The sequence below is a fragment of the Rhinolophus sinicus genome, chromosome 1 (assembly GCF_057876585.1).
Source record: "Rhinolophus sinicus isolate RSI-liver-muscle chromosome 1, RSI-T2T, whole genome shotgun sequence".
NCBI classification, from domain to species: Eukaryota; Metazoa; Chordata; class Mammalia; order Chiroptera; family Rhinolophidae; genus Rhinolophus; species Rhinolophus sinicus.
Window position 1 is genome coordinate 54,100,178 of NC_142501.1, and position 23,947 is coordinate 54,124,124.

The 23,947-nt window shown below is 44.4% G+C and overlaps 1 protein-coding gene across 9 annotated transcripts in view; it reads left to right on the forward strand.

Moving 5' to 3' along the window:
- Positions 1 to 23,947, forward strand: part of SCN8A (sodium voltage-gated channel alpha subunit 8) — a 164,158-nt gene that overhangs the window by 115,843 nt on the left and 24,368 nt on the right. For all 9 annotated transcript variants that reach the window (XM_088799440.1, XM_088799442.1, XM_088799446.1 and 6 more), the window contains exons 14-20: positions 2,069 to 2,307; positions 10,652 to 10,825; positions 12,731 to 13,087; positions 15,921 to 16,391; positions 16,914 to 17,031; positions 17,529 to 17,683; positions 20,546 to 20,719. In XM_088799440.1, the coding sequence (XP_088655566.1) occupies positions 2,069 to 2,307; positions 10,652 to 10,825; positions 12,731 to 13,087; positions 15,921 to 16,391; positions 16,914 to 17,031; positions 17,529 to 17,683; positions 20,546 to 20,719 (1,688 nt within the window). The remainder of the gene's footprint in view (positions 1 to 2,068; positions 2,308 to 10,651; positions 10,826 to 12,730; positions 13,088 to 15,920; positions 16,392 to 16,913; positions 17,032 to 17,528; positions 17,684 to 20,545; positions 20,720 to 23,947) is intronic.

Genomic DNA, 23,947 nt, shown 5'->3' on the forward strand with positions numbered 1-23,947 from the left:
ACATTACAATTGTGTCAACTGTCAGAAACGTGAACAGTAGCTGCTTCAGCCTCCACGTGCCGTGCCGGTGAGCAGCAGACATTTGGAGAAGGGAGGGGATAAAAAAAGGAACGGAACCAGATTTCCAAATATGTACTACAAGAATTTATGGAAATAAGAGAACCTTTTCATTTTCTTTTTTTGGGAAGAAAACTAAATTTACCTTGGGAAGGGAGGGAGTTCTATGAGGAAGGAGCCAAAGCAAATTTTCTTCACAGACTTCCTTTCCCACGCAGACTCCCATGTGGCGCTCACAGTGGCCCTTAAATCTGAAAAACCAAGGCAACCATTTCCTTAGCAACCAGGGAGCCAATCAGAAACCCAACCAAAGCACCCCATCTAAAATAAAGCCATCACCATGGGCACCAGCCAGCTGATTGGCAAAAGAGAAGCAGACTAATTGAAGGCAGCCATCTTGTTCTTAGTGAAACGTTGGAAAACTTTCTTTTATTCCCTGAGTGATTTGGTTTTGTCAGCAGAATTGGGCCGAGGGGGATGCAGTTATAGGCAGCCCTGTAGAACCAATGCCTTGCCTCTAAGGAGTACCATGCTGCCAGGTTTGCAAAGTGACACGTCTTAAAGGCCATTCTCCTAGGTCAAGGTCCTTGGACTTCCGTAGTCCTACCTATTCATACTCAGTTTGAGGAGATCTTCGTTACCTAGGGCCTCATACCTACATGGTTGTAGCTGCCAGCTGAACGGTTCTCTGGCTTGACTGTGTAGTCATCCTTTTTAGTCTTTGCTTTGTAGATGACCTTAGAGATTGTCCAGTCCAGTAATTTTCAGTCTATGTTTATCAGAGCCCTAGGATTCTGGGGAAGTACGTTAGGAAAGAAAGAAGTCAATTGGACTGAGCTCCAAGCTCTTTTTCCTGCCTTAACTAGAGCAATTCCTGGTTTATCTGTTTTATATATTGGGGCTTACATAAGATCTTATTTGGAAAAAGCAAAACAAAACAAAAAACATTGTTCTACTTCTGAAAGAGACAGACAAAAAGAGACCGAGAGTATAAGACAAAATAAGGAGAGAAAGAAAAGGGAAAGAAGAAAGAGACCGAGGAAAGGAGACAGGAAGAAGGAGAGAAGGAAAGGATAAAGGCTGATAAGGGCAGGAGAGCAGAAAGGAAGAGGGAAGAGCGATGAGAACGAGGAAGGAAGGGAGAAAGGGACATGCGGCTCACACTCCTAACTGGACTGTGAATTATAAACTCATTGATTGGTATTTCTTTGGGGACATAAGAGACACATTCCATGTGGTGGCTTGGGTGACGGCACTGATTCTGCTGTAAAGGTAATAATAATAGCAAGTATTTCTGTAGCACTTACTGTATTCTAGGGTGTTCTCAGGCACTTGATATGTTTTTTAGCTCATTTAATTCTCATAGGAAATTGAAATCACTTGCTCAGGCTCCCACAGGTGGCAAGTATCTGAGCTGGTATTTGCACCCAGGTACGTTTTGCTTCAGTCTGTGCTTTCGACGGCTTCTCTGATAATAAGTCAATGATACAATGTATGATATAATATAACCCCTTTTAATGAGGATTTACCTTGTGCCAGGCACTGTGCCACCTGCTTTACACACATCAACTCAATGAATCCTTAATGAATGGATGAGGATAATAGGACTTAACTTAGTTCTATAACCTGTGAAGTAAGTGCTGTTTCAGATGAGGCCACTGAGGCACAGAGGAGTCAATACTTTGCCTGAGATCACACAGCTTGGGAGTGCTGAAGCCATTTGAAGCTGAGAGTCAGCCTCCAGAAGCTAAGCTCCTGACCACCATGCTATGCTCCCAAAACGGATGGATTGAGTTTTGTTTACAACTAGATCCTTATTAACTGGAAGTGATGATGCCTCCTCTGTCCCTTTGAGAGAAGGGAAAAAGAGGGAAACACGCAGGAAAGTCAGCCCTCAAGCCACCTTTGTTCCCACGTTAATAATAGTGGTAACGCCCCAGTGAGGATCTATAGTTATCCCTTTGTTTTCTTAATGTGATTGAGGGGCCACTTTTGTTTTTACTCACTACAGAGCTGGAAGAGTCTCAGAGAAAATGCCCACCATGCTGGTATAAATTTGCCAATACTTTCCTCATCTGGGAGTGTCACCCCTATTGGATAAAACTGAAAGAGATTGTGAACTTGATTGTAATGGACCCTTTTGTGGACTTGGCCATCACCATCTGCATTGTCCTGAATACACTGTTTATGGCAATGGAGCACCATCCTATGACGCCACAGTTTGAACATGTCTTGTCCGTAGGAAACCTGGTAAGATAGAGCGCTGTCTTCTGATTCTGTCCTCTGAACGCGTTTTGCCTGTAGGACATCTTTTTTGATGCTGAAAGCTGGAGTTGAGTTGAAAAGAAAGTAATAGTTCATTGGAAGACAAATGCTTCCACATATGCCGCGGCCCCAGCCGCTTCTGTTCACTGTTGTGATCCCTTGGCTGTTTCCTCTTTCTGCAGAACTTAGAAGATGTCATTTAAGAGCTGTTGGCAGAAACCCAACCATGGTGACAGAATGGGAGGCATGGTACAGTGGGTTGGTTTCAGCAGCCTGAGCCAAGGACTTCTGATTTTTTTTTTTTATTCTGTTTCTCACATTGATTCCTGTATTGCTCTGGCAAAGCACTTCCCCTTTCACCTTCAGTGACAACCACCACAAAATATAAGAGAGCTCTTTTAGTTCATTAAACGTAACTATACATTTGCCTGTGCTGTCATATTACTTATCCATATAGGGATCTATGGTAAATTTTTAATTCTAGGCTGTTTTCCCCTCTAGTCCAACTTCTGGGCTATCTTCCAGTTTCCAGCATTCATTGATCTGTGCCAAATTTATTTTAATGTTCGCTTAAGTCGTATATTTAATTTATGATATTATTTAGAAGAGAAATACGCACATTTTAAAAAATAGGTTACATAATATATATATATATATATATTATTTTTTTTTAAAGATTTTTATTGGGGGAAGGGGAACAGGACTTTATTGGGGAACAATGGTCAAATTGTTGTCCTTTCAGTCTTAGTTGTGGAGGGTTCTGTTCTGCTTCAAGTTGTTGTTCTTTCAGTCTTAGTTGTGGATGGCGCAGCTCAGCTCCAGGTACAGTTGCAGTTGCTAGTTGCAGGGGGCACAGCCCACCATCCTTGCGGGAGTCGAACCGGCAACCTTGTGGTTGAGAGGACAGGCTCCAACCAACTGAGCCATCCAGGAGCTCAGCGGCAGCTCAGCTCAAGGTGCCATGTTCAATTTTAGTTGCAGGGGGCGCTGCCCACCATCCCTTACGGGAGTCGAGGAATTGAACTGGCAACCTTGTGGTTGAGAGCCCACTGGCCCATGTGGGAATCGAACCGGCAGCCTTCGGAGTTAGGAGCACGGAGCTCTAACCGCCTGAGCCACCGGGCCGGCCCCATAATATATTTTGAAGTCAAGTAGTTGTGATTTGGGGATTATCTGTTTTACATATTAAGTACAAAAATCAGGAGTTGATTGAATTTTGATAGATAGTAAAGAATTCACTGGAAAGAATCCCCTAGGTCATCGGGGCCTCATTATTCCGTAGGAGTTGCACCACAGGCACGTCACATCTAATTGTTGCCATTTAATTTGAGCATGAACTCTGCCTAATGTGTGGTTTGTTTGCCTCCCTCTCTTCCTCCCTCCCTCACCTTCTCTCTCCGTTTCCCCCAACCTCCCTACCTCTACCCCCGCCACACACACACACACACATACACAGTTTCTACCTTAAGTCCTAATACACTATTAAAGTTATAATATCATTTTGAGTTCTGACTCTGAAAACACACGTGGCAGAGGGGATCCTTTGTCTGGCTAGTCCTTGTAGGCTATTGTGTTCCCTGGCACACATCCAGGATGATTCTGTCGTCTTTCCAGGCTTCATGTCTGGGTTAGTGACACACACTTCAGGCTCACTGCTGTGATGTCACCCCTCATGTGCAGCCCAGTGACATATCCCAGTCTTGACGCAGGACTGTCCAGGAGACCTGCCAAACTGGCAGACGGGTGCCTGAGGGTGGGCTTGCTGTATGTTGGGCTGACCCAGGGGCTTGGCCATAAGCTGCATTTTGAGCCAGTCAACAACAATATTATATAGATATAAGCTTTACTTTATTAGCCACAAGTGAAGTAATGAGAACTATGACCTGATCAATTTTGCTGTGGATAGTGGCAGTGGTGATGTTTTCCCTGTAGCATTTTCTTTTTCTTTACTTTTATTCACTTTCTATAGAATCAGTTCTCGATTTCTAAGGGGTTTTGAGAGGCCTTTTCATCTACCAGAGCAGAATTGCCCTCAGGGCAGGCCAGCAAATGATGTTATTGTTCCCTTTCTTAACAATCTACAGAGATTCAGGATCACACCTAAATTAGAGTTGTGAGCATTCAGAAGACTGCTCAGATCCATCAGTGACAAAAGAGAAGAGGAGAAAATTTTGGCAGCTAATATTCAGGGACTCCATGAGACAAGCCAACCAGAACCAAGTTCTAAACTAAGAAAGCTCTGAGAGCAAGAGTTTTCAAGGGGATAGTAAACGTACAATTAGCAAGGGAATAGAGAGTAGTGAATTGTTCAGGATACTTTGGGCCTGCTGGTGTTCTGGGTGTGAGGGTGAAGGAAAAGAAATGAAGAACGGTGCCTAGATTTAGGGTGTTAGTAACGGGGGGGAATGGAGATGACTGAGGAAGAAACAGGTTTGAAGTTTAAAATCAAGAGTTCCGTTTTAGACAATTCAGGATGAGATGTCTGTTCACTGAGTGAAGATGCCAGATAAGGCAGTTGGATATGTGCTGGACCTCAGGAAAATTTGCATCATACGTGTTTCTTGAACAATTAACAGAAACTCAAAGATGTACTTTTCTGTCAATCAACACAAAGATATACTTTTCCATTGAGTTGGGCAGAAAGAACACAGAACTAGAAGTCACAAGGTTTGGGTTTTGGTTCCTATTTGATAGAATTTAAATAATGGCTTAAATAAGCCATTGATTTCTGTCCAGCAATGTCTTAGATCTATAAAATGAGGTTAACACTGTGCTCATCGATAAAATGAGAACCTGTACAGAAGTTTTTGGAATAGTGAAAAATATAAATCATAGGAACTGTATTAGGATAATTCAATAGGAGACTTGTCAAAGGCTTGGAGATTTGGGTAGTGTCTTTGACAGAACCTGAGAAAAAGAAGATGGAAAAAAGTGAGACGACAGTCTTGTCTTATGGTTGGACTGTGAGGCTTTTCCCTCAGCTGGGACAATGATTGAGTAGCGTTTGTCCATAGATGTGCCAGTAGATGTTTCTGAGGGACGATGAGAACAGTCTTCTGAAAATGGATGATCCCTGCCTTTTCCGCCCTCCCCACAAGAAAAAATCTAATAATAGGAGGAACCAACCTGAAAGATAATTCAACCCAACCCCCATGTTTTATAGAGGAAATGGAAGCCCAGGGACTCTGTGACTTATACAACTTTTGTATAACTTAGTTGTGATTCTTTCCTTGCCTTTTTTTGCAAACTATTGAACGTAATAGTGGGTTTACAAGATGTTTTTTTGAACAATCTCAATCTTCCTGAGAAGTTCCAAGTACAGTATTAAAAACTTTTTTTGAGAGTAAGTGGCTGCACCCCTGAATACTTCAGTGCGTGTTTTTTATGAACAAGTGCATTCTCCTACAGAGCCTTGATATAACTGTCCAAGACAGGAAGTTAACATGGATGCACTACAGCCATCTAATTCTCAGGCCCCTTCAAGTTTTGCCAATAATCCTAGTAATCTCCTTTATAACAAAAGGGTTCAGTTCCGGAGTTACCCATTGCGTTTGGCTGTCCAGCTCTCGCATCGTCTTCAGCCAGGGGGTGTGCCTCAGTCTTCTCTTGACTCATGACCTTGATACTTTTGAAGACTACAGGCCAGTTATTTTGTAGAACTCCCTCAGTTTGGGTTTGTCTAATGCGTCCTCAGGATTAGACTCAAGTTTTTATTTGACAGCAATATCACCCAAGTGACACTTGTTGTCTTCTCATGGCATCTACCAGGTGGCACACAATTTCCATTTGTCCCATTACTGGTGATGTTGATTACTTGATTAAGGAGGTGTCTGCCAGGCTTCTCTTCCCTGTAAGGTTACTCTTTTTCCATTTATAATTAATAAATATTTGTGAGGAAGTCACTTCAAAACTATCTGAATTTCTTGTACTTCGTTAAACTTTTGGTTCATTCCTTTATTTACTTGTATCAGTATGGACTCATGGTTTTCACTTTTATCCAGTGGGTGATAACCCATTACTGTCATGTACTTCAACGTTGAAACTATTCCAGATTTGGCCAATGGGAGTCCCTTCAAGCTGGCCTCTGTGTCCTTTCATCACTTTCTCATTCCTTCCTGGTTTTCTGGTATCACAAGCTATTCCAAGATACTTTTATATTTTCCCTGTCTCAGGCCTAGAACCGGTCATTTCTCAAGGAGCCCTGGTGGTTTTAGTGGAAAATGATATTTAGAAGTGAGGCTATGGAGCGATATGCACGCCTAAGCCCTCTCAGCACAGGGCTGGCTGTTTACATCAAGCTGGCTGTATGTACTCAGCACCGTGCGTTCGCGCTGTCACTTGCAATTCTAATGCAGCACTGTGGGATTTAGTCTAGTTTTCTCCTTTCTGTATTTGTAATTTCTTTCACAACAAAAAGAAACCTGGTCGCCACTATCTTTAATATGTTTACTTATTTGATCAAAAAGCCACTGTTACCTCTTACAGCGTGGATGTCCTCCTCGCCCTGCTCAGGCTCTGACTCCGCAGGCCAGGCCACCCAGTGTCCACACCCGTGTCCTGCTGTGGGCCTCCCCCTACGCTTCTCAGGCTCTGACACCCCAGGCCGGGACACCCCACACGCCCTTGTATCCTTTACCCTCCGTGAACCCCTTCCCCCTGCATGGACCCCTCCGCACCCCACGCCAGGCTTCCCCCACAGAGAGCTCTCTCCATCCTGCGTAGGTCCTAATACCCTGTGCTGGGTAGTCATGCTACATAAATACCCTCCTCATCCCTCTCAGACTCTGACAGCTCGTATTGGGGACAGCTTGGACTGTCCCCAAAGTGGACACCCCTCTCTGGCCTGCACAGGCTCTCACAGCCCAGGCCGGGCTGCGCCCCTGCATAGATGCCCTGCTTGGGCTCCATCACCTGGCACCAGGCCTCCCTCCAAGTGATCGCCACCCAAGGGCTTTAGGACTGAATGGTTTGGGGGGGTTGGTGATGTGGAAAGAAGGGCAAAGGCTTAACCTGACATGAAAGTTTAATTTCTGAGAGTCTTAGCAAAAAAAGGAAAAACAGGAAGTTATTTTCCTTGCTCACCAAGTACACATGAATGTTGTCATTTCTTAACTACAGCCTAACTACAGCTTTTCACCCAAAAGAAATTCTTTTTATGTTTTAATTTTTCTTTCATCTGTATCCTTGTAACCCCTTCTGCATACCTCTTTCTAAATACTTGCTATGTACTATTTTCAGTTTTGTGCCTCCCCCCGGTTGGGTAAACAGCCATTCCAATTTGCACAGATGTGAGGGGGGCCTTGGGATATGGAACTTTAGGTGGTAAAAGTGGGACAGTCCTAGGCCGAGTGCTCACCCTAACGGGAGAGCCAGGATGCCAGACCTTCAGTGTGAAGACCAGGAGAGTCTCAGGCCAACCAGAGGAGGTGGTCACCCTTCCTCCCGGTGACTGAGTTCCTGAGGAGCCGTTATTTTTCATGTCTCCATTGTGGTACACGTAGAGCCTTTCCCATGTTGCATTGCATTCATCAGGGGGGAAAATCCACTACAGCACAGGACTGATTGGCCCCTTCTGAGAGCAGACAAGAGCATGCAAACCCTAGTCACTCCCAAACGAGCCTAAAGTTTGTCCACAGATGCAGTTATGGCCACTTCTCCCTGACCCTTCACAAGCGCCAGAGTGACCCCCCCAAATGAAACGCCCCAGTCTTAGGACATTGGAGGCCTTACCTGTTGACCTGGCATTACAAATTCTCAGGCCTATGCCCCGGGACTTCCAATCTGACATTAGAAAGCTATGTCACCTATAAATTCAGAACATTCTATTAGAACGGCAGTTCTCAATCATTTTTTGGTCTTAGGACCCCTTTTGAACTCTTAAAAAGAGCTAGAGAGCTTTTGTTTGTGACAGTTATATCTATTGATATTTACTGTACTTAAAAAAAAAGAAAAATCTTAAATATTTATTTATTTAAAAATCACAATAATATACTCATTACACAATTACATAAATAACATTTTATGGGGAAAACTATATTTTCCAAGAAAAGATGGCATTGTTGGACATCTTTGCAAATGTCTTTCATGGTTTAATAGAAGATAACTAGATTCTTTTATCTGCGCCTATATTCAGTCCATTGTGATATATTGCTTTGGCTGAAGCATAGGAAGGAAATCTGGCATCACACAGATACATAGTTGGAAAAGGGAGGACCTCGTGCCCCCTGAAAGGATCTTAGGGATCCCAGGGGTCCGCAACTACACTGTGAGAACCGCTGCATTGGAATATAAATTCCTAGGGGAACATTTGATGATATTCACAGAGCACCATTTATGTGCAGTTGTTGATACAACTGCGTACAATTCTTTTTTCTCCTCAAGAAGCAAATAAGAGTGGCGTAATCGGGATAGCTGGAAATCTACTCTTCTCCATTTTCATTTTTAAAAAAGTTATTTCTTCGTTTAACCAGTAGTTAAGAATTTATTTTCGCCCAAACTCCGAGTGATAGCAGAACACTATGTGTTGAAACGACATGGTTGCTGACGTCTGTTGCCCGCGGTCCTACCAGGCGCCTGGGGGCCACTCATCCTGTTGAAAGGCAGCACCACGGAACTGTGCCATCGTTGGTTTTCTCTTAGATACCATAGTTCCCACAGTGTAGCTATTCCATAGTCAGTCAGCCGCTGCTTCTTACCAGCACTTGCTGTGTGTTCACCGGGAACCAATGGAACAGGAATGCAGTGTCTACTTAGTGTGCGTTAAGCAGGCTAACATTTCTGTGTAGAGAAGCCTTTGATGGGTTTACACGAAGGGTAAAATGTCTGTCAGGAATTGGTTAGCTGCCCCTACTTTCCCTGACCTCACGTAGCGGGGCGTTTTATCTGTAGATGCTTAGCTTGCACTATGAACTTTGATTTTGCTTAACTAGATCTCTTCAGGGAATATTTTCTTTCCATTTTAGAATACTGCATCTTCAGTTTAGAAAAAAGGGGAACCAAAGTATACGGACACCAAAAACTTCCAGCACCCTTATCCCTTTTTGTTTCCTTCAAGTCATTCTGTTTTGTTATTTCCATTCATTAATTCAGTATATTTCTAAACAGCGTCTATAATCTAAGTACTTTTCACTATTTTTAATTCTTTCCTCAGACCACATCTTCAGAATTTTTCTTAAACTCCTTCATGTGTAAATTTGGTAACCAGGTGGATATAAGTAGTAATTTATTATGAGTTTTAACTCTATTGCATATAAAGTTCTCTGAAAACATAATATTCAGTAAGAGGCTGATGTCATGTGGTTAGCTTAGAGCAAGGGAATTGGTCTTGTCAAAACTGGTGTCCATGGTATTTTTACTTTCCTACTGCACGTTATATTACTAAGACTGCAGGATACAGAAAGCGTTAGGAAACACAAGGTGCTCCATCAGACAGAAAAGTGGGAGACAGGTAACGGAGGGAAGAAGTCATTTTTGTACCCTATAAGCCCCAGATCTAAACCAATTATTACTTCATTGAAAATTATTACTTCATATTAAAAAAAAACAAAAGGAAGCACCAATGTATCCATAATAAGAAATTTCTGAGGATATGTTCACCAGTGGCATTTTATACAAGCAGTAAAAGTGAGAATTAGGAAGACCATGTAGCAAGATGGATAAAGTCATGATTAGTGAAAAAAAAGACCCAAGACTATGTATTCTATGACTTTACTACTCTTTCAACATATATATGCACTTGAAAAAACCAGAAAGGGAGTACATAAAAATGATAGTTATATGCAAGGTGGTGAGACGATGGATGTGTTTTTCCTGCATTTTTCACACTTTTAGCAATGTTCTACTGGTTTTATGATTTAAAATAAGAAACCCTGCAGGGCATGTTTAAGTTTGATAAGACACATAATATCAAATCAGGAACAATGCTGTATTTTTCTAATATAATTATAACACAAGTGTTTGGTGTGTTGTTGTTTTTTTTGGCAAACATCCCAAGCATACACGTTCAAATCACTGCTGACCCTTTAGAAGGAGTCATCTGTGTGGTATTCCCATAGCTTAGAATAATTTTTTTAACTGCACTCTTGAACAATGTGATTTGGGTGGTTCTGGCAACAAAGATGGAAACATCAGGGCTGAGTACTTCATTCAAGAGGAAAATAAGACTTTCTTACATCGTGTGACATGGTCATGGGACATGTACTGATGTCCTCAGGTGCAGAATTTAACCAAAGCTGGCTCTTGAGGCTTCTTAGACATGTTGTATTGAAAGATAATGATAAAGGCATTCTTCTCATTTCTTTTTCTTCACCCCTGCGTTCCCCCTCTTTAGGTTTTCACTGGAATTTTCACAGCAGAAATGTTCCTGAAGCTCATAGCCATGGATCCCTACTATTATTTCCAAGAAGGTTGGAACATTTTTGACGGATTTATTGTCTCCCTCAGTTTAATGGAACTGAGTCTATCAGATGTGGAGGGGCTTTCGGTGCTGCGATCTTTCCGATTGGTATTCAATATTTCTCCAATTTTGTTTTACATTTCCTATCTTGCAGTTACTAGAGTTTTGCATAAGTTAATTTGATGATTTTTAAAAAAAAATCCTTAGCTATAGTCTACTCCCAATTTCAGTTGGCTATTTATTGGCTTACAGTCTTGAAAACTTTCCTGCTAATCTAGAAGTTAGTTTTTAAAATCAACCGACAAACAGACACCAGCGTTAGGAAGTTCCTCAGAAAATAATGGTAAACCTAAAAGACGAAGAAGGAGTCCCACGGGCTATTCTGAGGTCTGGTTTGGATTTGCTCGTGAACCTACTTCTTTATCTGAACATCTCCCTGAAATGGCAAGAATTCCTCCTTGTTCAAAGGTGGCTTTCCCCATTTCTATTTTGGTGACCCTCATTTCAGAAAATGAGAATAAGGTCACCTTTTTTTTTAATTATATTGAAATTAGTTGTTGAACACTGGCTTTGTTTTCCCCATCATTAGTTAGGAAGGGTTTTTTTAATTAATGTATTTAAAAGAGTTAATGTGTGGATCACAGAAAGGACCCGAAAGAGTAGTTAACGATGTCCTCAACGTAGCTTTCCATAGACGTGGGCTTCAGTGACGTGCTAACTGAGTCCCTTGAGAAGCTGAGTGACCTTGGGGGTGTCCCACTCAGACAAAGCATCAGAACTGGCTTGGGTTTTTCTCTCCCTGTTGGGAAAATACCTAAGCACTTGCAACTGAAAGAACTTAAGGTTTTGTCATCAGGACATCCAGCATATCGAAGAAAGAGAATTGGAATAGAGTAAAACTAGTTGTAAAATAGTGATCTCACTCCGTCCAAGTCGCAAAGTGAACCTCTGCCAAGTTTCTAGAACCTCTGCTTACGAGTCTTTGGTTACGATCCAGCCCACAGTAGACTTTAAGAACATTTCTAGAAAATGAGAGGAAGGATTAAGAGATAGAAGCCTTAGCACTAATATGCTTAATAAATTAAAAGCCAGTAAGAAAGGGAAAAAAATAGGAGTGACCCAGATACACACACAGAACAACACCTGGTAAATCTTGAACTCTCGGATAAGACTCGTTTTCAATAAGAAAAAAGTGTTCAAATCAGTGCTGTTGTTTCTACCAAAATTCCTATTATCTTTAGTTGTTAATTAGTTGGTAACTTATGACATCTGATGATAATCTGATTATTATCATTCCATCCCTGGGCTTTGTGCATATCACCTTCAGGCTGTTGGCCAAGACCTTGTCATCATTCATGTGAATGAATATAGAATGTAGAAATTTAATGCTTGACAGATACTTAAAGTGCTGTCCTCTGAGTTAATATCAATATAGTTCCTTTTCATAAGATGTTTGACATATATGGAACCACCCCTTCTCTTAGGAGTTTTTCTTTCCCTTCAAGTTATTCCAAGCATATCACAAAGTTTCATATCAGCCATTGATTATTATTGGGAAGCAAAAAGATTTAGAATTTTTAAATGCTGTTTTAAGGAGACAGATGAGTTATTGTTACTGTCCTTACGTACTGATCTTTTGGTTCACTATAAATCTCATTTTTCTTGATATGTCCCTTGAGAAGTCAAGGTAAAATCAATAGAAAAAGGATATGTTCATGTATGGCTTGGTTTTAAGTAGATTGACCCAGGGACTAATACAGGGGACGAAAGGCAGTATTCATGGGTCTAAATCTTTCACTTACCATGAAATTAATCAGTTTTCCTTTATTTGTGCCTCAGTTTCTCCCATTTTAGTCTAAGACTGTTAGAAAATTCTGGTTGCTCAATAAATTTAAGCTGCTCTTACTAATGATCTGTTTTTATATTAGCCCTGTGCTGAGAAAATGGCTAGAGTATCATGTGGTTTTTGTTTGTTGTGTTTTTGTTTTGTTTTTTTGCTTTTTGCCCCCTTAGCTCCGAGTCTTCAAACTGGCCAAATCCTGGCCCACCCTGAACATGCTGATCAAGATCATTGGCAATTCCGTGGGTGCCCTGGGCAACCTGACCCTGGTGCTGGCCATTATCGTCTTCATCTTCGCCGTGGTGGGCATGCAGCTCTTTGGAAAGAGCTACAAAGAGTGTGTGTGCAAGATCAACGTGGACTGTGAGCTCCCTCGCTGGCACATGCACGACTTCTTCCATTCCTTCCTCATTGTCTTCCGGGTGCTGTGTGGCGAGTGGATCGAGACCATGTGGGACTGCATGGAGGTGGCCGGCCAGGCCATGTGCCTCATTGTCTTCATGATGGTCATGGTCATCGGCAACCTCGTGGTGAGTGCCGACGTGTGGGTCTCTCTGTTCTTTGCCCTGAACATCTTACGCTTGGCCCAGAGGCCCAGCCTGCTTAGTCCTTCTACTGCCTTCCATGTCTGTGTTGGTTTTTATTCTTTCTCCAGCCAAGGACCCTAAGGTACAGATAAAGGAAAGGCGACTGCTATTTACAGGAACCTTCTGAATCATAAGCCCCACAACCTGCCAGCACTTTTTCATAGTTATGGAAATGAACTCAGCAAAGATAAGGGGCTTTCTTAAAGTCCCACAGCTGGTAAATGTCAGGGCTTGTATTAGATCCTAGGCTTCAAACTCTGTCTCTTTCTACTACAAAAGTTTCCTTCGTCTAAACTAGAATTTCTCAACCTTGACACTGTTGACGTTTGGGGCGAGGTAATTGTTGGTTGTGGGACTGTCCTGTGCGTTGTAGGATATGAAGCAACATCCCTGGCCTCTATCTCCACTGGCCAGTAGTGCCCCCACCCCAAGTTGTGACAGCAAAAATGCTTCCAGACGTTGCCAGCTGTCCCCTAGGGGGCAAAGTTGCCCTCCATTGGGAGCCATGACCAAACTATCTTAGCTTTTATATAATTTGTGTAAATGACAAATCACTTTCTTGCTTCACTCTGAGCTGTCCTCCTGCTATTTTCTGCCTCTGAATATAGAACATTCACCAACAGAGATTTTCCACCCTGTTTTTGGAGTGTGAACTGAGAACTACCAGCAGTGAGATGACTCGAGACTGTTAGAAATACAGAATCTTAGACCCCACCCCAGAACTACTGAATCAAAATCTGCGTTTTTAATGAGACCCCCAGATGATTGACACGCACACTAAAGTGCATGGGAAGTACCCATCTTTCAAATGAGGGAAAATCCCACTTGCAAGTGTAGAGCAAGGAGGGCTGGAAGACGGCAGCCTCAGCTGATCCCTTGTAAGCTCCTCCACATTAATTAGTTCTCTTCTCTTTTCTGCCGTAGAGAAGTTGACCAGGAGCGGGTTCCCACTCACCAGCCTCTGAACCAGCTATGGCCAGCCACTCTCTTCTTTCATTTGACCTATGAAAAATAGACACAATAATGTTTTGGGTTTTTGTAATCTCTCTCTCCATTCCCAGCCACCTTTCTCTCAGTCCTACTCCCTCTAGTCTTGACACTCCTTCAATAAATACAGCTATTGTCTAATGGTACATAATAGAATCGACATTTACCAGCCCTGACTTGCCACCCTTTCTCTAGTCTCCTATTCTCAGTTCTCTCAAGGACATCTCCCCATGACTGTCTATAGCTACCTGAGCACATGACAAAGGCACCTATTGTTTCTGCTCTTGATGACACCTTTCCAGGTTCCCCTTTGCTCAGTCCTTCTGCTCACCTAGTGTCTAGGAATCTGTAAATGTAACTCTTTTCTGACTCTTCTCTCTCCTCTCCCAGTAAATGTCTGCTGTCTTTCATACATCTTTCTTCATAGTTATTCTGTATGTACATCATTCTTTGTAGTATTTCTAAGATCTGCCTCTTCCTTTCTACTTCTATAACTATTTCTAAAAATGTGGTCTAAAGACCACTGCATTACAATCACCCCAGGTTTACTCATTAAAAAATGCTAAGTCCCAGGCCCTACACCAGATGTACTGAATCAGAATCTCTCTGGGGAAGCCAAGGAAATACGTGATAACAAGGAGATTCTGACGCATGCTAAGGTTTGAGATTAAATGGCCTAATTGAGACCCTTATCAACTCACATGCAAGTGATAGCCTCCTAACTCCTAGCCCCTCTTCTGTAGGAATGGCTTCCTCAAATCTCTGTAATCATCGGTGATTCCTTCCCTCAAGAACCAAGAGTAGTTCCACATAATTAAAACCCAAGTCCCTCAGCCGGGCCTTCGAAAAGCCTTCCCCAGTTCACCCCCACTTTACCGACATATTTATTTTTCAGTGTCCCAGATAATCCAAATACATAGAGTTCATGTATTGTTTCAGTCCCTCCCACTCTGCACATACTATTATCTCCACCTAAAATAGATTCCTTATTCATCTTTAGAAGTGTGACAAAGTAAGGGCCAAGTGTAAATCACGAAGTGAACACCTTTCCCATTTTTCAAAAGTCAGTTAATAAAAATAAATTAATCTTAATGCCCAGTGTGGTAAAGTAAGAAAACAGAAAGAGAGAGAGAAAGAAAGCTTGTATCTGCTGGCTTAACACTTAGCTATAAAACAGAACACAAAAGTCACCATCACTGTCTTGCTACATCTCTTTTATTTTGATAAATGTTAAGAAAACAAAGAAAATTAATTTTTGGAATAAGATGACATGAAATGTTTTTCAGTTCTACCTTTTTGATTTGTTGTGGGAAAGTATGGCTCTCTAGGCCTAATGTGTTCCTAGCATGGGTCCCCCCAGGCAGCCACTGCTCATGAACACATGGCATCTGTACTCTCTTTGATCCCCCCTATAATCCATATCCACATTTTTGGTTTTATTTTGGGGGGATTATCTTCCAAAACGAATAGAGCCTTTGCTTTTTCTGATTATAGAAAAGGTAATATATTTTGGAATGTAGATAGATAGAGAGAGAGAGAGACAGATCTATAGATACAATATACAAGAACCAAGAGAAGAGCTGCTAAACTCCTTGTATTACAACCAAAAATCAAACAAATTCTCACCTAATAACAGGAGCATTTAAACCACTGTGGGCCAAACAAAACACTATAGAAATCCTTGAGTCTGTCGCATAAGTCTGTGGGCTGCCAGTTTCCTAGTGTAGGGGAAAGCTTACCTACTGCCGTCCTCCACTCACTCTCCTTTCTTCTAATGCTGCTGGTACAGGTGCTGAACCTGTTCCTGGCCTTGCTCCTGAGCTCGTTCAGTGCAGACAACCTGGCAGCCACGGACGATGATGGGGAAATGAACAACCTGCAGATCTCAGTGATCCGTATCAAGAAGGGTGTGGCTTGGACCAAAGTGAAAGTGCGCGCCTTCATGCAGGCCCACTTCAAACAGCGCGAGGCCGATGAGGTGAAGCCTCTGGACGAGCTGTATGACAAGAAGGCCAGCTGCATCGCCAACCACACCGCGGCAGACATCCACCGGAACGGGGACTTCCAGAAGAATGGCAACGGCACCACCAGCGGCATTGGCAGCAGCGTGGAGAAGTACATCATTGACGAGGACCACATGTCCTTCATCAACAACCCCAACCTGACTGTGCGGGTGCCCATTGCTGTCGGCGAGTCCGATTTTGAGAACGTCAACACAGAGGACGTTAGCAGCGAATCGGATCCTGAAGGCAGCAAAGATGTAAGAAGCCAACCTGGAGCCTGTGTGAGAACAGACAGGGCTGTCAGCTCCAGGGAGTGGTTCAGCCATGGGCTTGGTAGCGAGATCCTGGAGTAGCCAACTGAGTGACCCCCTTGTTGTCACTCTAGGCCTTCCCCAGGTGCCCTAGATTCCTGAGGTGTTCCTGGATAGATCTCCATCACAGCTAGGTCATCTAGGTCAGAGGCTGGAGTATGCCCTCAAGTACTTCGCTGCCATTAATCTGTTTGATCTGTGTCCCCGGGACCAGCCCATCGCCTCGTTTGGTTTAGTGTGGATCACTGTCATCTGTGAATGGGTTTTAATGTCACACCCCATCCTGACAGCAGTTGCGAAAGCCCTGTAGCACTTGTTTGCTTGCCGTGAGCTGGATGATGGTGAGTTTGTAATAGAATTGCAGACAAGAAGTATAGCTGGCACATCATCCGTACCGGGGCAGAGGAGTCAGAGCGGAGTGGACGCGCTGCTGCAGTCTCTTCATCTCTCTTTTTCTTGCGTGTCTAGAAACTGGATGATACCAGCTCCTCTGAAGGAAGCACCATCGATATCAAACCAGAAGTAGAGGAAGTCCCTGTGGAACAGCCTGAGGAATACTTAGACCCAGACGCCTGCTTCACAGAAGGTGCGAGGGGGCAAAGCGAGGCGGGGGGGGGCACATCGTACTTGCCCTGCTTCCAGACAGACTTCTGCCAGGGCTAGTGGTTGGAGGAGAGGGCGGCGGTTCAGTGGCTGTCTTAAAGAACTTTGTCCCCCACCTCATCATTTTGAGGGGAGCTGATATTGTTGTCACTGGTGTAGCTATTCTCAAACTTTGTCCACTTTCTCTTGGCATCAGCCTATAGAAACTTCCATTAGGAAGGCCTATTCTGTCACGGCTGTGTCGCTTCCTGATACCCGTTTATCCTCCCTCACTGCTTCTTTAGAGGACATCTTCCCGACCAGAGGGCCTGGTAGCCTTGCAGCATAGTCTCAGCCTACCGCCCTCTCCATTTCTGAGGCAGCCACTGTCCTCCCAGCTGTGTGGTGGGGCAGCGCCAGGTGGGGCCTGGGAGATGGAGGACAGGGCAGGGCGGGGTGGGCACGTCCCGCGGTCTGACCTGCCTCTCCCGCTGGTGCCAGGTTGTGTCCAGCGATTCAAGTGCTGCCAGGTCAACATTGAAGAAGGGCTAGGCAAGTCTTGGTGGATCCTGCGGAAAACCTGCTTCCTCATTGTGGAGCACAATTGGTTTGAGACCTTCATCATCTTCATGATTCTGCTCAGCAGTGGCGCCCTGGTGAGGCCCAGGGGAGAATCTGATGAGGGATTGGCTGGGGAAGGATTTAGAGGAACAAGTGGGAAAGACTGCATGGGGCCCAAGACCAGTTTCTGGGAGACACTGATTGGCTGTGGACTGAAGGATAAGGGTCTATGGAAGGGCTTTGGGCTGGTGTTTTCAGCCTTTAGGATTAGAGCCCACACTTGTCCTCATCCTGATCTTCTTTAGACTCAGCACGATCCCTTTTAAGCCTAAAACCCCCTTTTCATCAGGATGAGAATGCAAATGACCAAGTGTCATCACAGTTGGGTTTGCCCCATTCTAAGCAGCTTCCTAAGATAAACTTTCTCACCTACTACCCCAAATCTCTTGCTCTTTTACTTTTCTGTGGCCCAAGGGAGGGGGAGGTGGTGTTCCTCCACGCACTCTCCCCTCACACCCTACTGGACTTGGAGAACCCGTGGCATTAGCAAATATTTAGAGAGTCAGGTCTGTGGTGCAGGGTTATTTGTATCCATGTGGTCGTAAGAGCACATCAGTCTATGAGGCGTCCCGGGCACTGAACACACAGGCTCCTCCCCTGCCAGGACGAGGTACCTTGGCTTTCGCTTTCACTTCCTGCTGGATTGTAACTGAGGAGACCAGACAGGGTCTGGGTGAGGGAGCTGCTTGCTAGTTTCACTAAATTTGAGGACAGCGGGACTCGAGACACTACACGTTTCCTTCCTTTCGATTAAGGGAAAGGTGAAGCATGCAGAATTTTGAAATGTTTGTAAAGAAGGTGGGCACATTCATATAGGTGGAATCAAAGCTGAATCTAGAAGCAGAAAAAATAACATGGGAGAAGCCCCACATTCAGTGCTCCAGGTCCCACCAGTGACTTGAGAGGCATTGCACGTGTGTGAGGTAGGAGACTAAGAGAAACTGAGACAGGCAGAAATATGTGGTAAGAGGAGCCCACGGATATGGAGGACCCGGTCCATGCAGGAAAGTGTCAGCACTAGAGCACGAGGCAAAACAATGGTGGCTTGGTGTCCTTGCTCTGAGTGAAGGGGAGCCACTGGCCTGCCCACCCCTGAGTCATTTACTGCGTCCACGGGCAACCACTCTGCTTCCTGGGGCACTGTGGAGGCACCCACATGACAGCCTGGTCTCTGCCCTCGAGAAAAGGGAGGCTCAGACTCAGGCCAGTGATCGCAGAAAGGTGTTTTATTATCGTTGTATCCTTATTCTTCAAATCTAGTAAACAGAAACCTGATACAACAGAGAACATGCCCCGTCCTTTTATTCCTCTCTTTCCCATCTCCACAAAAAAAACAGCAGTAGCGAAATAAATGTCTTTAACGTTCTTTACTGCTCACTTTTGACAATTTTTATTTGTCATAATTGATTAAACCCGGACACTTGGCTCAGTCTATGAGTTGGCATGAGACTTCAGAAGAGCAAAGTGAAGCCACAGCTAAAATGCCCAAGAAAAGACTAGAAGATAGTTGTGATGAGACTGCAGAGGGAGGGGATTAGAGCCTCCAGTGACACGAAGACTGGTCTCAGGCGTCTCACATATGTTGGGTTATAGAATGGATTTCTCCAAATGGAGTTCAGGGGAAACAACATGGAAGGTTTTGCTGTTTCCACTGAGCAGAGGGGTTTATTTGTCCCAAGACCCTGAGAAGGACTGTGGACTCACGACCTCTGTCCCCACTGCCCAGTGATGAAACTGGGGCACCTGCTGTACATGTGCCTCCGTTGGAGAAGATGAGCCTGCAAGCAGCCCTGTCCTTCCTTCTGGGGCTGTTCAGAGCAGCCACCTCCCCTTGCCCGCCAGGGGACTTGTTTTCTCTTTCAGGTTTTTTTTTACACTTTAGGAATTCTCTCCTCTTAGAACCACACGTGCACAGTCCACCCCTCTGCACATGGGAATGCTCCTAGCTTCGTATCAGGGAATTCTCTCTTTCAGGAATTGCAGAGAAAGAAAGTAGTAGGAAGATTGTTTTCACCTGAGCGTCTCCCAGCCCTGTGACCCTCCACCTGTATCTATAATGTCAGGGGCTGCAAGGAGAAAGAAATTTGTCATATAAACATATACAATATTGGCAAGGCAGTGGAGAAATTGGAACCCTCATATACTGCTGGTGGGAATGTAAGATGGAGCAACCACTTTGGAAAACAGTCTGGCAGTTCCTCAAAAAATGAAACATAGAGTTACCATATGATCCAGCGATTGCATTCCTAGATGTATACCCTAGAGAAATGAAAACACGTCCGCATAAAAACTTGTACACAAATGTTCAGAGCAGCACTAGTCACAATAGCCAGAAAGTAGAAACAACACAAATGTCCATCAACTGAGAAAGGATAAGCAAAATGTGGTCTAGCCATACGTTGGACTATTATTCATCAATAAAAAGAAATTACGTACTGATGTGTGTTGCAACGTGGACGGACTTTGAAAATATTATGCTGAATTAAAGAAGCCAGTCACAAAGCGCCACACGTTGCATGATCTCATTTGTATGAAATGTCCAGAATAGACAAATCGGTACAGGTGCAAAGTAGATTCATGGTTGCCTAAGACTGGGGGGAGACAGACTAGAGAATGACAGCTAGAGGATGGGGGCTTTCTTTTCGGGGTAATGAAAATATTCTAAAATTGACGGTGGTGATGGATGCACAATTCTGAATGTACTAACAGCTATTGAATTGTACACTTTAAATCACTGAATTGTATGGTATTTCTCAACAAAACTGCTTAAAAAAAAAAGAAAGCCATGTATAGCAGGGGAGTGAAGTGAAAGACGAAGGCAGCTAACGCGAGGCCACCACAGGCGGTGTTGCTCATCTGCCTTCAGGCATTACAGGCCGCTGCTGCCTCTCTTTCAGGCCTTCGAGGACATCTACATTGAGCAGAGGAAGACCATTCGTACCATCCTGGAGTACGCTGACAAAGTCTTCACCTATATCTTCATCCTGGAGATGCTGCTCAAGTGGACGGCCTACGGCTTCGTCAAGTTCTTCACCAACGCCTGGTGCTGGCTGGACTTCCTCATCGTGGCCGTACGTGTCCCGCTTTCTACTTCCCCCCCCTTTCTAGCAGGAAAACAAAAAAAAGGGATTTTTCTTCCTCTGATGGCTGGAGTGGCCAGGGGCTCAGGGTGTAAGATAAGATGTAGCTCTGGGTCAGATTCCTTTCAGAGCAGTCAGGTCTTAACTCTGGGAAGGGGGCTCTGAAGTCCCTGCCTTTGCTCCTGGGACTAACCAACCAGCTCTTGACCCTGCTGGTTTGGCTTAAAGGATTCCGAGAGTAGGAATGGGAAGTGGAATGGTGTCCAACCTCTTGAGAGGTTATTAGGCTGGGAACAGGAAGGTTCTTGTCCCAAACCAGCAGGATGTCCTGTTTCTGTTGCCAGGAGAGGAGTGAGAGAATGAGGTGGATGCTGCTGGGACCCGGGGGGGGGGGGGGGGGTGTCTCGTAGACTCTCCTGCTGACTTGAGTTCCCACGGACTCAAGTCTGCTCCCATCCAACTCAAGTCTTCATACCAGACTGGTCTGAATGGTCTGAGCAGGTCAGCCTATCAGGAGAGGGGGAGCTCACACCAAAAGAAAGCCCCCTCTTCCCACACATTGCCATTTCCACGGTGATAATCAAACTTAAGAAAACCCTTTTTTCCTCCAGGTTCCAAGACCATCTCCAAGGCTTGATGACCATAACATCCCGTGTTATTTTTCAGGTGGAAGCTGCATCATCTATAACTATTGCTCACCCTAACAGCATTTATTCCTTGTTGGCTTTTCTAACCATGATGACTGTCTCTCATTCTATGTCATAACTAAAGCTTTTTTCTTCCAGCCAAATCAGCATTTGAGAGAAAGGGTGAATGGGAATTGCAGGACCAGGGTCTATGGAGAATTCAATTCCTATTGAGAGTTGAGAAGTGCCAAGAAAGTAGAGCCGTTTGGAGGCTGGGTTGATACATTTAGAATATAGGTTTGGTTGGCTGTGGGTAAACGACCTATAGAATGCTTCTAGGATCTAGACTAGAGCAGCATGGAAATCTCGTCCTCAGATAACAGGAGCCCAGCACACTGCAGCAGCAATGATACCTGCTCTACAAATGCATTCCTTTCCCAACAAGGGGTCTGCAGCTTCCCAGGTTAATGACTCTTTCCAAGAGCTGTCACTGTGCTCCCATTTGCATTCTGCATTTCAAAAAGCAAGACACCTAAATGAGGTGAGGAGGTCACCCTCTGCCCTTAAAGTGAAACAAATGGGTATCGCCCCAGATGATGCCAGCCTGAGACCTTCCTAGCAGGTCTCAGCACTCCCTTCAGCAACTGTTGATAGCTCCCTGTGATAGAAGGGCTTCTACCTCCCACAAATGGAGACTTGAGCTCTAAGAATTAAGGAATGGGCTTGGGATGAGGCTCAGAGCACTGAAGGGACTCTGGGCCAGCTCTCTTTGTGGAGAACGGGGAGGGCCATGGAGTCTTCATTTGACTGATTCCTCAGGCCCACTTAGAATCAGGCCCACTTAGAATCAGGTGGGATACCTGTGGGAGTCCTAAAAGCCCTTCATCTTCTGGACCTTCCAACAACTCAGACAGATACATCCACGGCCACACTCCCAGTGGCCCCAGAGAAGCTGTGATTTGTAACAAGTCTCCCCCCGCCCTGGCTTTTGCCTCCACTGTCCACCCTAACCTGAACCCCTGTCTTCCTCTTCTCTCTGACTTGAGTAATCCTAGAATTCAAGGATAGCGATCAGGTATCCCACATCCCTCTGGTACCCAATAAGCCGCTAAAAGCATTAACAGTCCCACACGTCACCATTTTGTTTGCAAATATGTTTATCACTTTTTATACTAGGTGGCAGGGAAATAAGAAGCATGTAGCCAGCTAACAATAATCCATAAATCCCTCCAGCTTTTGAGAGTTGCTGGATTCTTACATTGCCATGGGGCCTGACAGTAGCTCCTGAGAACAGCTCTGTACCAGCTATCAGTAAACAAATATAAATCAAACACCATCCTCTGTGTAGAATTGTTCCAGAAGCTATAGGGAGTCACAGAGGCCAGGCAGCCATGCCCAGCACCTGGGGGGCTTACACTAGCTTGCAGGGCTGCTCTGGCCTGACTCCAGGCTGGTGGTAATCCAGCATTCTGGGAACAAGGCTCTCCCAGGGCACCCCCTTCTACTGACTTCTCACAGACAGAACAGTTCACTTAGGCTTCACATATCAAATGTTTATTGAGCACCCACAGTTTGCAGAGCCTGCTGCCAGGTGTTGTGGGAGAGACAGAGAGTAACACACGGGCACTTCTCTCTAAGGGCCTGCAAAGATGACACACACACAAATAACCACGGCAGAAGTAGAGTGTGCTAAGTAGGGACAGTCCCCCCAGTCCAAACCTGGCTACACTGATTGCCACTTATTGAGTTGTGGGTGGAGAATAAGGCTTAGAATGACATCTGGACAGCTGGAACTGTCAGAGTTCTCGCTGTCCTTTTGGGTAACATGTCTAGTCCCTTGGCGTTTCAGAACGTCCAGCAGTGTAAACTTTAGGTTCTAGTTTAGCACCATCTCTGAGAGACTCGTCCTACCATTTCCTCCACGTCATCTGAGGTCTGAATCTGTTATTCAGCACCACGTCTGTTTCTCTAATGAATTTTCATTCTTCCTTATGGCCCCTTAAAGCTGCGAAGAGTACTTTTTAGAATCATGGACTAATCCAGGCAACTTCTAAGGTTAATTCTCTTTATTTATAAGCCATATGAGTTCCCTAACAGAGACAACATTTTATTTTGCTCAGGTCCTTGGCTGCACTGGAGGGCCTGTCCTGTAAAAGAATTTTGTCATCTTTTCCCCCAGGGAAATTTGCCCCATTATATCCAGAGGTTCCAGCATCTCGATTCCAGGGCTGGGAACTTGCAGAGACCACGCACCTCCTCCTAAGTTCAGACTTCTGGAGACATTCCCTTTGAACATGTTCACATCATTTTGAAAAAGTCACCCGGTGTCTTCTTTTTTCTGTGCCTGCAGCCATGGATACCCTGAATTTTGAATTCCCAACTCCTTTGTCTTGTTCAGGTTTGATTTTTTCCTTAAAGTATACATTAAGCCGTGTTCTGATTATCTCCAGTGCGAGTTTAACACGGAGGCTCAGAGGATTGTAAGAAAGTCCTCGACTATGAAGGAGTAACCCAGATAGGATCCTATTGACCCCCGTCTTGGGAGATCTTGGCCAGGTTGCTCAATCAAGCACAGATTATCTCAACAGTGTTT